The sequence below is a fragment of the Barbus barbus genome (genome assembly GCF_936440315.1).
Source record: "Barbus barbus genome assembly, chromosome: 24".
Taxonomy (NCBI): Eukaryota; Metazoa; Chordata; class Actinopteri; order Cypriniformes; family Cyprinidae; genus Barbus; species Barbus barbus.
In genome coordinates this window covers 17,074,853-17,091,386 of record NC_136752.1, presented here as the reverse complement: position 1 = coordinate 17,091,386, position 16,534 = coordinate 17,074,853, and the positions used below count along the sequence as shown (strand labels likewise).

Sequence of the window (16,534 nt, the reverse complement as noted above, 5' to 3'; positions counted from 1 at the left end):
GTGGATCTTATTAACCTCTTCGTTAAACCTAAGCTGTGAACTTAAAGGTGACATATGGTAGGGATGCACAGACACCAATAACTGTTGTGTTTTGAAGAAAACTAGAATGTATGAGTTTCCATGAACGGTTTCAAGTTTGGTTTAATTGCGGTAACTTTTGTTTGCCTGTTTGAAAGTTGGAAAAATAGACACTTTCACAGAGAAAAGACAGACAGACTTTCCTTTGAGAATGAGGATGCATAGGAGAGAGCTCGCCGTATGCTTGCTTGTATTAGCTTCTGATGTGTGCACGACTGCCGTATGTTCGCCCAGACTGTGTATGTGCCAGTCAAATAAAAGGAAGCACAATCATTTTCATCACAACAAAAATTGCATATTTATCCCAGCAATGACAAAACATTAAATGTAACCTAATAACTTGGTGTTGTAGCACCCAATTTTTAAGGAAGTCGTGTGAAAAACCCTTCTTATCGCTGTGTTTTTGCTGTGACAGGAAATTGACGTCAAGAGAAACTGTGAACAGATAACAGCAGTGAAAGTAACAAGGTCTTCCCAGTGCATTGTTGACTTGGTTATCTGTATTTGCTAAACAAAATAAGCCAACTCATATGATTATCTGTTGCATCTCTTAGCCAATACATTTGTAGAAAATGGTAAATGTATTTTGTTTTATGATACCATAGTGATCATCAGCTATAGTTTAATTATACCGGTGATCGATGTTATTAACAGTGACAGTTCCTGAAAATGTTACCTTAAATTAATAATAAATACAGGTAGGGATGCACGATATGAAAACTTTTAACCAATACCGATAATTAAATCCTTCTCATGACCGATACCGATAAATTCATATTTTTATTATAATTTTCATATAATCTGCAGTTTGTGCACCCAGGAGAATACAAAATCTAAGATTCACTGATTAAACTGATATTTTAGTAGCTCTGGCCTAACTATAGCAAACATCAGTCCTGACTCTTCAAATGTTTTTTTATTTTTTGTGTAAGGCACCACAATACTTTGTAACAGAAATGGTTTAACAGAATTATGACAGAACTATGGTTTATCTGCAATTAACAACTCATTAACAACAAATTTATATTCAAATATTTCATGCATAAAGAAATGCATCTATTCAACATATTTAGTGCATGAGGATGAGAAAGCTATATAGTCTTTAAGCAGTGTTGGGAGTAAGGCGTTACAAAAGTAATGCATTACAGTAACGTATTACTTTTTGCTGTAACGCAGTAGTGTAAGGCATTACTAATCAATTTTTAGTAATATTTTACTCTGTACATGTTCAGTAACGCTTGCATTACTACACCCTTTTAGCCCCCAATTATTATTATTATTATTATATTTTTTTATTTAATTTAAAGTCGGGCTCCTACTTTTTTATGACCCTAGGGCCAGGCTTCTGGCCAATATTAACGTCATAGTTCAGACGCGGGCTGGGCCTCGGGCCTGTTTTAGGCTTCTCCTTATCTTTATATTTTAGACATCCATCAATTATTGATGAAAAAAAATTGCCGCGCTGGTGGAAATAACACGAGTCCGTGCTGCCGCGACTGTCAAGACCGGCTCGACTGTGTTTAGTGTCCTGCAGCAGCAGCGAGCCGTCAGCACAGCTGAAGAGTTTTGCTTCAAATACACGCAATAAAGCAAAAGCCCCAGCAAAAGTAATTACCATGAATGTGTCCGGGGAAATAGTAAGGATTCGCCATCTCCTCGTTAGACGCGCCGTTAGAGAGAAGTGCATCTTCACGGATAATGATTATATTAAACAGTTTTCGTTTTTATTTATTTCGTTAAGTAGCAATTTAAAGCTTTCTGACATGATATATTTATCATGTCTGTGAGGCATGTATTTCGGTTAATTTTTGTGAAGCGCTCCTGTTCAAGATAAAAGGCCGTTTTGTTGACATTGTGAGTGCACACAAATAAAAGTAGACCCTTTAAAGTTCCGAATGATGTATTACTCTTACCTTTATGAGCAAACATTATGGCGTAAGTTGTTTCCATTGAAACAAAAATGCAATTGATTGCGCTGGTGCCTCCATGTCCTGCGATTTAGCTTCCACTCTCCGCACAAACTACTGATGCAGCGCACATTATCTAGGTTTAACGTTTAAACATTGTTATATGCTTGAACTGTTTTAGTATAGCTATAGATTTTATTTTAGGCAAGTTGTGATGATTTGAGAAGGCTAAATTGATCAAACATAAACTATGATCAGCCTGCCGGTCTGCCGCTGGCCGCTACTTTAAGAAAGAAAAAACGTATTTAATGAACAAAAAATGCTCCAAACGTTTTTTCTAAATGAACTTAATAAAAAGAGCTAAATTTAAACACTTTGCCATTAGGGCAGGGCTCTAGTACATTTTGTCATTTTAGAATGTTAAGTTCTACTTCTGTAGATATTTTGGTGAAAGTAACTCAAAAGTAATACAGGAGTCATGTAACGCATTATAATTCTGAGACAGTAATATTGTAAGGTAAGGAATTACTTTTAAATAACAATAACAAGTAATCTGTAATGTATTACAGTTTGGAAGTAACTTGCACACCACTGTCTTTAAGTCACGTGTTTTCAAATACATTATAAAAAAAAATGCATTGATATTTGTCAGCCTCGAAAAAAATTTTAAACAAAAGTGCATGCTCATACCAAGGTTGTTAAGTCGCAACACCGGTTATCCCTTGCCCACCGCAGCACCGTCCCTCACTGTCATTTAGATTTTTTTAATAGTAATAAAAATCATTTAGTTCAGTTAGAGAACAGACACTACAATTAAAACTGAACGCGGCTGCTCAATGCAGCACACCAAACGAACGACAGTCGCGCATCACAGATCAGATTTAATTTATCACCTGAGAAGAGTGAGTCAAGCTGACTGACAAGAGTGAGGTGAAAAAGACAAGACGATGGCAGAAGAGTTTCAAAACGAAATGTAAAAGCGCCAGTTTTAAAAATATTTTTGGATTTTGAAAAGCCTGTTGACCTGCCATTTATCTAAGGTGAAATTGGAAGGTCTATTTATTTATTTATTTATTTTTTAAACATTCATTTCTCATTTAGCCTATTTGGTTCTACAGTATTTGCAGACTTTTATTTAAACTGATATTTTTCCCATTATTTTACATCAAGGTGTATGCAGTCCATGCCTCAAAAGTTTCCATCTCACTAATAAACGTTCTACGTTTTATAATTATTTGTTCCTCAGTCTTTACTGATTTTCAGTTTTGTATAGGCCTACCATGCATATTTAAAATTTGTAAGTTATCTGTTATTTTATATTAGGCATATAGCATGGTGTATTTTTATTCGTTTTGTTAATAAAAGTTAGCTATATGTTCTATGTTGTATTTTGTTGTTGCTTGAATTGAATTCAGCAATGCCGAATTGCCGTTAATTTAAAAGTGAAAATAAAATACGCACGGTGATTTTACAAGCTATTTAAGCAAAGGAATGTGAGAAAACTCAAGCGAGCTAAAAACAAACAACTGCTTGACGCCGAATTGCCACTAATTTGAAAGTGAAAATAAAACGTGCACAGAGCTTACAAGCTATTTAAAACCGAAGGAGAGAGAAGACTCAAACGACGTCCACCCCCCATCCACCGAGGTGATACCGGTAAGGTGTTGACACACGTCGATTAACTAGTGGGAAAATTTCCTCACTGTCACAACCCTACTTGATGCCTTTTTTCCTCCTTTCGGAATCCCTGCTGAACATGCGTTGGAAATAGCAATGGCATTGTCCTCCTCTGCCACCGAGAAAAACTTCCAGACCGGCGAAGACATGTTCGCAAATGATGACGTAATGAGCACAACACATCACTGCAGTTTAAAGCTGCAATCACTTGCACTCGGAAAGAAGATGAATCTCAGATAAATCAGACTGATTGATTGATTTACCAGCAAGCATACTTTATCGGATCTAGTTATCGGATTTAATTTATTTATCGGAGCAATAAAAATGACGTCATTTTCTCTCATATCGGTCGATAATTTATCTGTCCGATAAATATCGTGCATCCCTAAATACAGGTATTGCTATTGGCAAAATATAATGAAAGTGTTGCAAAGAAATCATTCTAATATGCTGATTTGGTGCTCAAGAAACATTTTTGCTGAATAAAAGTATTAATTTCTTACTGACCCTAAACTTTTGAATTGTAGTTTCAACTACTTTTATTGTACTTCTATGGCAGTTTTTGTGTTTTATGAGGCTCTGCATTTAAAAAGACTTCAGGGTCAGAATTGTTTAGGTAAAACGATTCCTTTAATGCAATACTCACAACGCAAAGTTTCCTTCCTAGTACAGCCAGACCATTTATGGACAGTGAGTTGCAAAGACTCGCTCAGATCCAGCATGGTTATATTGTCAGAAGCATGTGCAAATGAAGACATGAGGTCACATTTGCCTTAAGAGTTCTTCAGTAACTTGGCACTTGACCCAACCTAATGAATGACATTGGCTAACTGCAGAGTACTGTCATATTCATAACTGTGATCATTTACATATAGAAGTCTTAAAGTGCAGTTGCAAATTAAACAGGCTGTTTAGTTCTAAGGGTCAGAGAGAGGGTAGTAATTGCTCCTGTAAAACTAAATGATGGCTTTTTGGTGCAGGAAACCTGGCTAACTTTAAAAGTGGGCCTCAGGGGGAAAAATTAGCATCTAATCAGTATCTCACAGAGTCGATGATGATGCAAAGTGGTGGTCCAGATATCAGGCTTAGACGCATGAGACTGTTTTCAAACAGTGTGATGGAAATAGACTGACTTGGAGTTGAAGGAGACCGTTCTGGTGAGGGTTCGTGCTGTGAATGAACTGACACAGGGCTGAGCGTGACACTGCACCTGTGACGATAACATTAACTGACAGCGTGGTGTACCATAGGTCTGTTCTGTAGTGCAAATGAAATGCTGCATCGATGGGCCTGGAGGCTGGAAGCTACAGAGAGCTGTGCACATTTCTTCCAGTTCTCAGCACCTTTAAAAAATGCATCGCTTCTCATTTGAGAAAGAGACATCTGGGGATGAAGAGAGAAATTGTTCACAAACTGAAAACCTTTTGTGTGTTTCAGTATGTGTTCATTTGTATTTTTCATTCTTTGTTCCGCTTGCAGTTTTGTGTCACTGTTCATTAAGTTGAATGGTTAAAACAGGATCCTTTGATATTTCATCATTATCTAACAATGAAAATTGGGCAGCAGGAGCATTTAAAAAATCCATAAAGCAAGGTCTTTGTTACCTTTTTTTCTTATAAAGCTTTTCAGACATTAATTTCATACAATTTAATTAAATCAACTAAACTACCTGCCTATGTATATATGTATATGTATATATATATATATATATATATATATATGTGTGTATATATATATATACTTATAAATAGCTTATATAGTAGTAAGTTTTATATATATATATATATATTAATGCTGTCAATCGATTAAAAAATGTAATCGCGTTAATCACAGTCCTGGACTGTGATTAATCGCAAATTTAAAATACTAGTAAATATTTACTACCTGTAAATGTGTTGAAATGAAGGAATGCATGACAAACTAGTTTAAGGAAACATAAACTTTCACGTATGAGACATAATCCTTCATTCTTTTTTTTTTTTTTTTTTTTTCAGCCATTATCAGCCTTTATACTGGCAATAAAATGTTTACCAAGCCACATCGCTTCGATCCCAGCACACATTTACCCAACTATTATCAAAAGTATTTATAAATAAATACAACAAAACATTTTCTTGCAACCTTACATGAAGTATTATGATAAAATGCATTATGAAGAAGAATTGCATTAGAGCTAACATTAGCATCATGCTACATAAGACAATTGATGAGATTAATAGTGCACTTTTACTCAAAACTCACTTTAAACCACCATCGAGAGTTGGTAATAACTTCCTTTTGCGATCACATGTGTATACTTTGGGCGGCCGCGGTACATTATAAAAGTAGCCCAATAAACCGCAACCCACAGCTCTGTAATTTTTCCTGCGACTCTATTTTCAAAATAGCCCAATTGTGCGGGAAAACCGCAACACTGGTTCGCTGTACCCTTATCACATATGAGTATAAGATCTCTTGCGCACACTCTCTCTCTCTCTCTCTCTCTCTCTCTCTCTCTCTCTCTCTCTCTCTCTCGCGCGCTCTCTCTCTCTCTCTCCCTCTCCCTCTCTCTCTTGGACACACTCACTCTCTTTCTCTCCGCATTCGCTTCACTTTTGTCTAGCCCGGCGCCTCATAATCACACAACCCCTGCGTCCCAATGTATATCCACCCTATCTGCCCTAAATAGTATTGAAAATGACTAATAATCACATAGAATTTAGGATGGATAGTGTGCACATTGGGACGCAGGCAATGATATATATAACTCATTACTATAAGTTATTTATAAGTATATAATATATATTATATACTTATAAATAACTTATATAGTAAGATTTATTTATTTTTTTCCAGTTTGTACGGTTGCAGAGTGTAAATGGTAATCTCATATTGTGATTATCTACCAATGAGCTAAAAAAACAAGTCCTCAACTGTTTAATGGGGTTGTTCTATATTCTTGCATGCTTTATATGTATAAAGCTGATTTGTTATATTTGAAGACTTCATTTCTTGAGATCCACTGATATTAAATTCTACCTATAAACTCATTTTTTTACAGCAATTAACTGTTAAATGGTTGATTTATTAAATTTCTATACTTTTGTCTAAATACATCAAAAAACACTGAACAATTTAATTTAGGTATTACAACATTATAATGTATAATATCGAAATTATTTTGAGATTTTCAAAAAAATTCATTTAGATTATTGATTATTTTTTCAAGATTTATTTAATTTAAATGTAAGAATAGAGCAAATGAGCATGTGCAGTTAAAAATGTAATATCTGGCACAAATAAATCACTAATATCAAAATGCTATTGATATATTGTGTATCCCTAACATTCTTCTTTTATCTTATTCCTGATTTAATATCATTTTATAAGCCATTCACATTTTGTACTGAATATAAAGCCTGGAAGTAACAAAAATCTTGTGGGTAACAAACACTGTCACCTCAACACCTCTGTTCCTAGAGAGAACAGGTCTAATATTGATATCTTTGGAGAGAGAGTCCTTTTGAAACGACAACGCTTTGATGCTTGTGCAAGAGGTTGAGTCAGACGTCCTTTAGAGTGTGTTTCAAACTCGATACGGAAACCCTTCCTGGCCCCAAGGCACCATTCTGATTAGTATTAACACAGATTGCTGGTGGTGTTTCCATTAAGCCTATGAGAGACTGTCAGCTCTGTAATGATTCTGTCTGTTACAGCTTGTCTGAAAGGTCATGGAGAATTTTAACCCAACACCTCTCTGGGGCTCCTTCACTCTCCGCTTCTCATTTTCATCTCTCTATCTTTCAGCAATTTCCGTCTTTCACATTCAGTCATACAGACCGGGCTAATTTTCCACTATCTCTGTCCTTTTTGACATTACCCTCCTAATCTTTACTCCTCCTTCCATTTTTCTTCCTCTCAGCATGTCGCCGTTTCTCTCATTGACTGGCTCGCTCTATCTCTTCTCCTCCTCTTCTGTCTATTAGTCTGTCTACCCCTTATATCAAGCTCCGGGGCTCTGGCTAGTTAATTGGGGTACTGCACTTGTTCAAGGCTAATAGATACCCTAATGATTAGTCCTTCACTGTCTCTGCTCTCTTCCTGTGTTGCTGTGTTCCTCCAATATCAGGTGTACTCAACTGTAAAATGAGCTCAAGACTACCATTAGGTATTTCACATCACATGGCCTTGTTGTTAGCTTGGAGTCCTTGACAAAATGTATTTCTTTAGAGGAAGCATATTTTAAATGGATGCTGAATCTGTTATAAAACGTTGCCTTGCTTGTGGTTTAGTTTTAAATGAGTTTTTTATGAGTTTTCTAGTGAAATGAGTTTTAAATGACTCATTTGTTAGCAGTTCCACATTGCTTGAATCAGCCGACCTTCCTTGTGCATCCTCATCATCCTCCTTTCTCACCGTGCAGGCTGTGACTTTTTTTCACTCTCATAACTTTCCTGTTTAGTTTTCCCCCTACAGATCTGCATGGGTTTTTCTCATTGACATTAACTTAAGAGGACTCCTCCTCACTTCATTAGGGAACTGGGATGTGGAGTTTTTTTGTGAGCTACATACAGCTGGATTCTAACAATAATTCATTTTTAATTATATTATACCGTTTTTATTGATCGCTTTTGGTATTAAGTAGTATGGCATAATTAATCTTTGCGTTAGGAGTGTGACTGTGATGTCTCAAATTGCTGCCTCCATAGGAAACTCTCTAGGTTTTGGAACAGAGCAAATGTGGGCATAAGATCAAACCACTAAAAAGGAGGCCACACTAACTGCTGAGGAGTACATCTGTGCTTTCGGACAAGTGATCAGCAACAAGATGAGACCGATCAGAACACACAAATGCAGATGTCCACACCCACCAACACTTTTCTGTTGCATCTTGTTTTTTTGTGTAGAACAGAGCCCACCCTGTAGGGGTTCTCACATTTCTTAATAAACCCTTATCAAAATCCATTTAAATTTGAGCAGCCTAGTGTAAATGCAGATTTTGTCCCATTAATTTGAATAGATGTTTTTATTCCCAATGTGAAGCACAAACATTAAGATATGCTGTTTAAAAACAACACTGTTTATCTGCATTTCCCATGTTTATAGATATGATGAGGAGATACAGAGTCCACAAAACTAACATCGAAGTACTGATGAAATCTGCAGCAGTTGCTCGGGACTCATCATCTTCTGCACTTGGCATTCAAGTGCTTTTGAGTGGAAAACACTGCAAGTTGTTTGTGCAAAGTCTTCTTGCCATGTGTTGCTTTTGTTTAGCAGACTTTTGTTTCTGGTCTCATTTTAGGACACTCATCTCATGTTTGAGTAATCATTAACTCCTTGGTGTAAGTTCTGCAATCATTCTTATGGTTTGAATTTGACTCGCACCAATCATTAACTTTCATTAACTCGCATTGATTTGTTGCTCTGCATTCATGCCCAATGTGAACAATCTACACATTGATCACAAAGTCAATAAAGAATGATGAGATTTTTGGATGCTGGGTGACACACTCCCTAGAGGCTAATATAATTGTTTTTTTTGTTTTTTTTTAAATGACAAGTTTATGGCTCTGCGACTAGAGATTATAATTAACTGGGACGGGTTTATTAGGGAATACTGCACTGCTTTGCTTCTGTATGCTAAATGGTTTCTAGTCATGCAGTGAAACAGATGCAGTGCTACTCTTAATCTTCTGTGTGCTCCAGACTTAAACAGTACACCTTAGCACATTACAGGCAATAAGAGAAGGTATAGAAGGCTATTTAAGCAATATCACACTTGTGCTGAATATCAGTATGGTTATGATTTGGCACAAAGCTGCAGGCAATCATGGCTTAGATTCAGTAAAACAGCACAATTGTGAGTGATTATTGATTTTGAGGTAATCACGAATGCATTAAATTATGTACAGAGTCTTTTGGGGTATAGAAAAACGTTTTGAAATGCTTTTTATAAACACTCCCAAGTAATTTTATGGTAAATCTGACTTTATATTTGCAGACAAAAGGTTCAAGTTGTGGTTTTGGACAGGACGGGGTTATGGCGTGAGAAACTATGAATGCTTGTTGTCTTTATTTGACTTCCTCAGCTCTTTAACATCTTCAAGGTCACCCTTATGAGTCTTGAAAAACAGCTTATTTACGTAAAATGTCATTCGACAACGTAATTCTGTCTCCAGAGTTTTGAGAGAGGCATCTGCTCTGACGCAGGCTGCCTTCTTGAATATTTAATGGTACTGATCAGCACAGTGTGCCTGAACACTTAAAAGGATAGTTCACCCAAAAATCTAAATCCTCTCATCATTTTCTTCACCCTCAAGTTGTTACAAACCTGTATGGGTTTCTTTCTTCAAAAGAAGATATTTTGAAGAATGTCGGTAACCTAATAGTTGCTGGTCCCCATTGACTTCCATAGTATAGAAAATGTTATGGAAGTCAAGTTTGAGTAGTTCACCCATTTATGGAAATTTACTCCCCCTCATTCCATCAACATGTTGTTTTCTTTCTTCTGTTTATCTTGAAATGAATTATTATACAGAATATTTGAGCTGCTTTTTTCATACCTTTTAAAGCTGGATAATGATTTATATAAAGCTCCAAATATGAGGAGCATGTTTTAAAATGTAATTTATTCCTGTGGTGGCAACGCTGAATTTTCAGCAGCCATTACTCTAGTCTTCAGTGTCACACGAACCTTCTGAAATCTTGCTAATGGGTCATTCCACAAAATCTGTGCCTTTTCCACTTGGAAAATTTGAAAAATAAAATGTTTAATCAACATTTTTTAAATATACATGAAATGAAGACACCTTAAAATGATAAGAAATTGTATTGTGCCATCTCAGGCTCTGTAATTTATTATTTTATGGCTATTTTTCTACCTCATGTTTTGGTATTTTTGTCAACCCTGTTACAGACACAAGCGTTACTAGATACTATAGTTTAATTAAAACTCATATGCCACTGAATGATATAGGCATTAGTTCAATAATATACCGAGGGTGGGCTTTAAAATGTTTGAATTTTGCACAGATAATCTTTAAAAACAGGGTCAAAACTAATGTCATCCCTGTTACCCAAATTAGAGGTCTTCACGGAGGACCCGAAACCCGGGTCTGATTAACATTGTATGTAATACCATGTATGAGTCGATCGGAGAATACCGCACCCGCCAGTGATCAGTGTCAGTCAGCATGCGTAACTTAAAGTTTGTAAAATTAGGATGAGAAAAGTGTGAGAGGAAAATAAGATAAAGAAAAAAAAAAACACGTGTTAAAAAAAAAAGCTGAAACAAAACTGAACCTGTTATCGAACACGTAAAGCACTTCTTGTTCTGTGCATTTTTTTATTTTTGCAAAAAAATAATTGCTCCAAGTCTTTATTACAACCAACAAAAAGTTTCTGTAGGTTAAACGCAACAGTCGAAGTTGACTCGAGATGAAAATAACTGCGAAGTTGCATTAGTCATCCGTCACCAACCGTAACAGCAAGTAGACTTTTAAGGCTCTCTCTGTCGACAAGAGAGAGGAACAACCTAACATGGATGGAAACTTATTGGCAAGGAGGATTGTAGCCATCACAGTCAGCGAGAATGCTAACGGTTATTTTTTATTTTTATTTTTTCGCAAAATGTTTATTGACTTAATAGCAGTTTGCTGTGCGATCGGGTGTCGGGTCTGTGTCTTCCCAGCCGGGTTCGGGTCCATCTTTCGAGTAATGGTCGGGTCCAGGTAGTACATTAAAGGCATTTCTCGGGTCTGCACGGGTTCGGGTCCCACTTTCAAATAAAATATGGGTCCGGGTTGGTTCTGTGCAGCACATTTACGGGTCTCTTCGGGTTCGGGTATGAATTTTTGGACCCGTGAAGACCTCTAACCCAAATGTCAAATCCTGTTACTCTAAAAAGTAACAGGTTTACAGTAACAGGTTTGACGATTGCAAACAAATTAGCTAATTGCTAGCTAATAGTCAAGTTCACAAAAGAACATATTGAACACTTTGAAAGGATTTTACTTGTAGATATGTATTATATTAAATGTAAGAAATAGGCTAATTGTTTACATTTACATTTTAAAAATGGTAACAAGATTGACATTGCATGATGGCCCCCCTCAGTCAAGCCTCATAAATCATCAAAAATAGAACACTATAGAGGAGTGAGAGAAACCTGCTTATGTTTAAATACTTATGCCAAAAACATTGCTTAACAATGAGACTATATTAAAAGCTGAAAAAGAAAAATCATAATGAGGGACAGGCCAAAAACCTTACCCTTACCAGCATAAATGCTATTTAAATGATTTAATAAGAATTAAAAATAAATAATAATGTTTAATTGACTTTATGTAATATTGATGCAAGGGTACATAGTATTGCTATGTTTTTAAATTGCACATTTATTTGTTATATTAAATTTATGTTTGATTATTTCTTAGGGACGCCGAAGGCATCGATTTCGTGGAATGACCCTAATATGCTTATTTAATCCTCAAGAAACATTTTGTATTATTATCATTGTTGAAAACAGTTGTGCTGCTTAATATTTTTGTGGAAACAAATACTTTCAGAATTATATGATAAACTTGTACATTTCTGTTTGCAAACTATTGTTGGCACTGAATTTCTCATAATGCCTGTTAGAAAGGGAAAACCATACTTGCTCTCTAGAGATACTTGGCTTTGAGGTTGAAATTCTCCAATGCACCGGGGGTCTTTGTATCAAGCACAGGAAAAAAAAAAACCGGTGGCATTTACTGATTAAACTGCACTGAATGCATGCCTCTCTTTTGACATTTGGTCTTTGATGACTGGAAAAGGAGACCAAAAGAATTGAATAGAAGAGACAAAACAGATCAAATCAGTAATTCAAGGCACAGTTTGAAGCAGCATAAAGCAGTGTTTTCGTTGTGAATAATTGGGTAAATTATTCATCTTTTCCCACAGTGACATTTAAATGCATACATTTTCATTAATATTTTAGACATCTGCATATATTGTGGTAGAATATATTCCTGGTGTGTTTCAGGATTTTTAACTTTTAAAGTGTTATATTACAGTCACAGTGATGAGAAAATGATTTTAGAAAAATAGAAAACAGCACAGAGGGCACACGGAGGTAGTGCCCTATTCTAAGAGCATCCAGACCACCCAGGTTTTTGTTTTAAAATCTTGATTAACTACATTTGGACACAGATTTGTATGTTTAAGAGCAGCTGAAGCCCTGTTTATGCCTAAATAAAATGTGATGTCATTGTTTATTGGTCTTAGGCTGTGAAGACATTGTGGCAGACAGCATCTCGCTGGACTCTGTGGTGGCCATCCTGAAGTGGAGCTCACAGCCATACGGCTCCAAATGGGTTCATCGGCAGGCCATGCACTTCCTGTGTGAGGAGTTCAGCCAGGTCATGACCTCTGATGTCCTCTACGAGCTTAGCAAGGAGCACCTGCTGGCGGCCATTCAGTCTGATTACCTGCAGGTGATGACCTACACTAATTCACCTTGAGTACTTTTTGGATTTCCCAGTGCAAGATTATCTAGCTCACGATTTTGCAATTTAGGGTAGCTGGTTACGAGTCAAATAAACTACACTGTAAATACAGAGACGTCTTTTGCTAACTAAATGTGAACAATAAGGGGGTTGTTCACACAGGGATCCTCAGACAAAATATGTTCATGTGTGCAAAAAATCTGATTGAATTTAATTTTCTACCTCAGTATTTCTAACAACCTATTGTAAGGTCTGTTACACACGATTTTTGTGCTATTCCTTCAAGGTCAAGTTTATTTTCTCTCTGAAAACATACAGGGATAATTCAGGGTAACTGAATCATATTGCACTATTGGGAAATGTATTTATTTTAGTCCACAAATCATTGCTTTAGGCCTGTCTATTTCAGACAGCAGCGTGTCCGTATCAGTCTGTTTATCGATCTCTGTTGATCAGGGCTCCCTTCTCTTAAAGGTCACCTGCTTTTGTTTTTAGACAAATTAGTCAGCTGTATCAGATGACCCCCATAAGTCTCCTGTGTGAGCTTGTATAGAGAGCTGTAACCCGATCTGGGATTTGGCCTGACACACAGAAGTCTGTTAGCGCCTTCACACTCCTGTGTGCTAGCTGTTCAAGTCTTTGTTAACTCTATCCTGGGTCAAACCTGTTGAAATGATCAAATCCCTGTAGTGACTGAGAATTTGTAAACAAATATTAACAGAGACTAGCATTGTTTTGACACTGTAAACATGTTTTTATACTATGCTTCAAAAAAGGGGCATTAACTGGTTGATTCATTGGCATGGTCATGGAAAGCCTATAAATACCAGTGAATTTTGACTAGGCTCTAATGAATATACATTTTTTTTTAGTTATGCTCATTTCCTTAGTTATTGTCTAGAGTTTGAGTAAAGTAAAGCTTGTTTATTGACATTCATTTTCAGTAAGTTAACAAATAGGTTTAAATTATTAATTTGAATAAATGTTTTAAGTGCTGTGGACTTGGTAAAGACATATATAAGAGCTGTTGGTCATGTCTAAATCCTGTTCACTCACTCTCACCCCTAATTTCCGGTCTGCACTCTACTGCTGTAGGCAGAAAAAAGGCAGAAAGCCCCAAAAAATAAAATTTAAGGAAGTGTGGCCCACCTGATATTAAAAAATGTAATTTTGTTTGAGGGTTAATCTATGTCCATTAAACCTGGATCAGCTTCTGACAATGAATGAAATGAGATTTTGGCTGTGCAATATTCTCAGTAAGAGATAAAATAGATAGTAGGAAAATCATTTATGTACCTGCAGGACCTGCTGCTATGAAATATATTGGTTTTATATATCCTGTTTTTCCTTCGATATCGTTCTGTTGCATACAGCAGTGACTTGCAGCACTGACTAGATTCAGTAACATAAACTGGTACTGTTCTTCTTCCTTCTTCACAGGCCAGTGAACAGGACATCCTCAAGTATGTTGTAAAGTGGGGAGAGCACCAGCTCATCAAGAGGATGGCCGATAGAGGTATCACACACAGACAGTGATATATTACTAGATACACATTAAAGGAATAGTTCATCCAAAAAAGTCAAATCTGCCATTTATTTACTCACCCTCATGTCATTCCAAACTTATATGATGTGTTGTAAAAGTGTTTATATACACTGCCGTTTGGTTTCGACTTGAATGTTTTTTGTTTTTTTTAAAGACTCCTATGCTTAACATGGCTTCATTTTATTTGATCAAAAATACAGTACAAACAATAATATTGTGAAATTACAATTTAAAATAATGTTGTTGTTTTTGTATTTTAACATTTTTAATTGTAATTTTATTCTTGTGATGGCAAAACTGAATTTTCAGCATCCATTGCTCCAGTCTTCAGTGTCACATGAGCCTTCAAAAATTATTCTAATATATTGATTTCAATTTTGAAACCAGTTGTGCTGCTTAATTTTTTATGAATAAATGATACAGTTTTCTTCTGGAAAGTTCAAATGAAGAGCATTTATTAAAAATGGAAATGCTTTGTAATGCTACAATGTTACTGTCACTTGATCAGTTTAATGCATCATTGCTGAATTAAGGTATTTATTCAAAGAAAATTTTAAATTGCTGTCTTTAAACTTTTGAACGTTACTGTGCATTTCATTACAAGACTCATTACATAACTTATTTCATACAGGGACAGTACATAATGGCCATGTCAAAAATGGGTGGAATATTTATGATAAACATATCATAAACATGAATATCTTAAATGTGGTCCGTTTGTCTTGTGCTGTATTTTAACTAGAATTGAAGTGCACAAGTCATATTGACTACTTTTATGATGCTTTTGGGAGCTTGATAGCCTGTGGTCCCCATACACCTTCATTGTATGGAAAAGAGCAGCTCACATATCCTACTAAACTACTACTGTTGTGTTCCACGGATGAAAAATCATACATGCTTGGAACAACATGAAGGTGACAAAGTAATGTTAGGTTTTAATTTTTGCCTAAACTATTCCTCCATCTCCTCCACACACACACATACCTTTCTCTGTGCTTAACTTTCTTCTGTGCTGCTGAATTTGTCCCCGTTTCCACCTCTTGCTATAGATGGTGTTCTGAACTATGCCAGTCTAATGATTTATTCCCCTATCCACCTAATGTCTACTAATCAGACTCTGACTGGCTCAGCTCTGAGAAATCATGCCAAGTCCCCTGCAATACAGAAGCATAGCATATGGCTGGCGGCTCCAGACCTGGGTCTGCAATTGCTCTGTATACCCAACAGAATTAAATATACCCAGACTAACACTATCTTAAACGTTTATAGCTGGTGCCAAACCACAAACAGGATCTCCGATTGCTTTTCTCCCAGAACACATTCTAAAGGGAAACAGCAATGCACCGATTCACCTTCATTTTGTCATTAACAGTCTTTATAAATAATGCTGATTTGCTGTCTGAGGTGTAGATAGTAATTCAGGGTCCAATGCAGTGCAACATCCTCAGGGCAGAGGAGCTTAAATTCCTTGCTCAAGGGCACGGCTAAAGTCAGTGGAGCTGCATGGCGATACCGCTAATCCTCTGGAAGCACACACCCTCTCACCCATCTTTGTCTAATCTATATTGTGGGCTAGAAAAGTTGGGCCACCATATCCTCCAACTCCAATTTTTGTGTGTATGTGTGCATTTGAAATTGTGTTTCTGTGTGTTCCCCAGAGCCTAACCTGTTAAGTGGTACTGCACACAGTGTGAATAAACGTGGCGTGAAAAGAAGGGATCTGGACCTGGAAGAGCTTAAAGAGATTCTCTCTCCACTGCTGCCTTTCGTCAGAACCGAGCACATATTACCAATCAACAGTGAGGTCCTCTCTGACACTGTGAGTGTGTTTGTGTGTCTTCTGTTAATGTGTATGT

The 16,534-nt window shown here is 36.5% G+C and overlaps 1 protein-coding gene across 1 annotated transcript in view; it reads left to right on the top strand.

The window, feature by feature from the left end:
• The window catches only part of LOC306844144 (BTB/POZ domain-containing protein 7-like), a 59,516-nt gene that overhangs the window by 31,995 nt on the left and 10,987 nt on the right, over window positions 1-16,534 (top strand). The window contains exons 4-6 of the mRNA XM_079376085.1: window positions 12,912-13,120; window positions 14,573-14,648; window positions 16,337-16,497. Coding sequence (XP_079232211.1) covers window positions 12,912-13,120; window positions 14,573-14,648; window positions 16,337-16,497 — 446 coding nt within the window. The remainder of the gene's footprint in view (window positions 1-12,911; window positions 13,121-14,572; window positions 14,649-16,336; window positions 16,498-16,534) is intronic.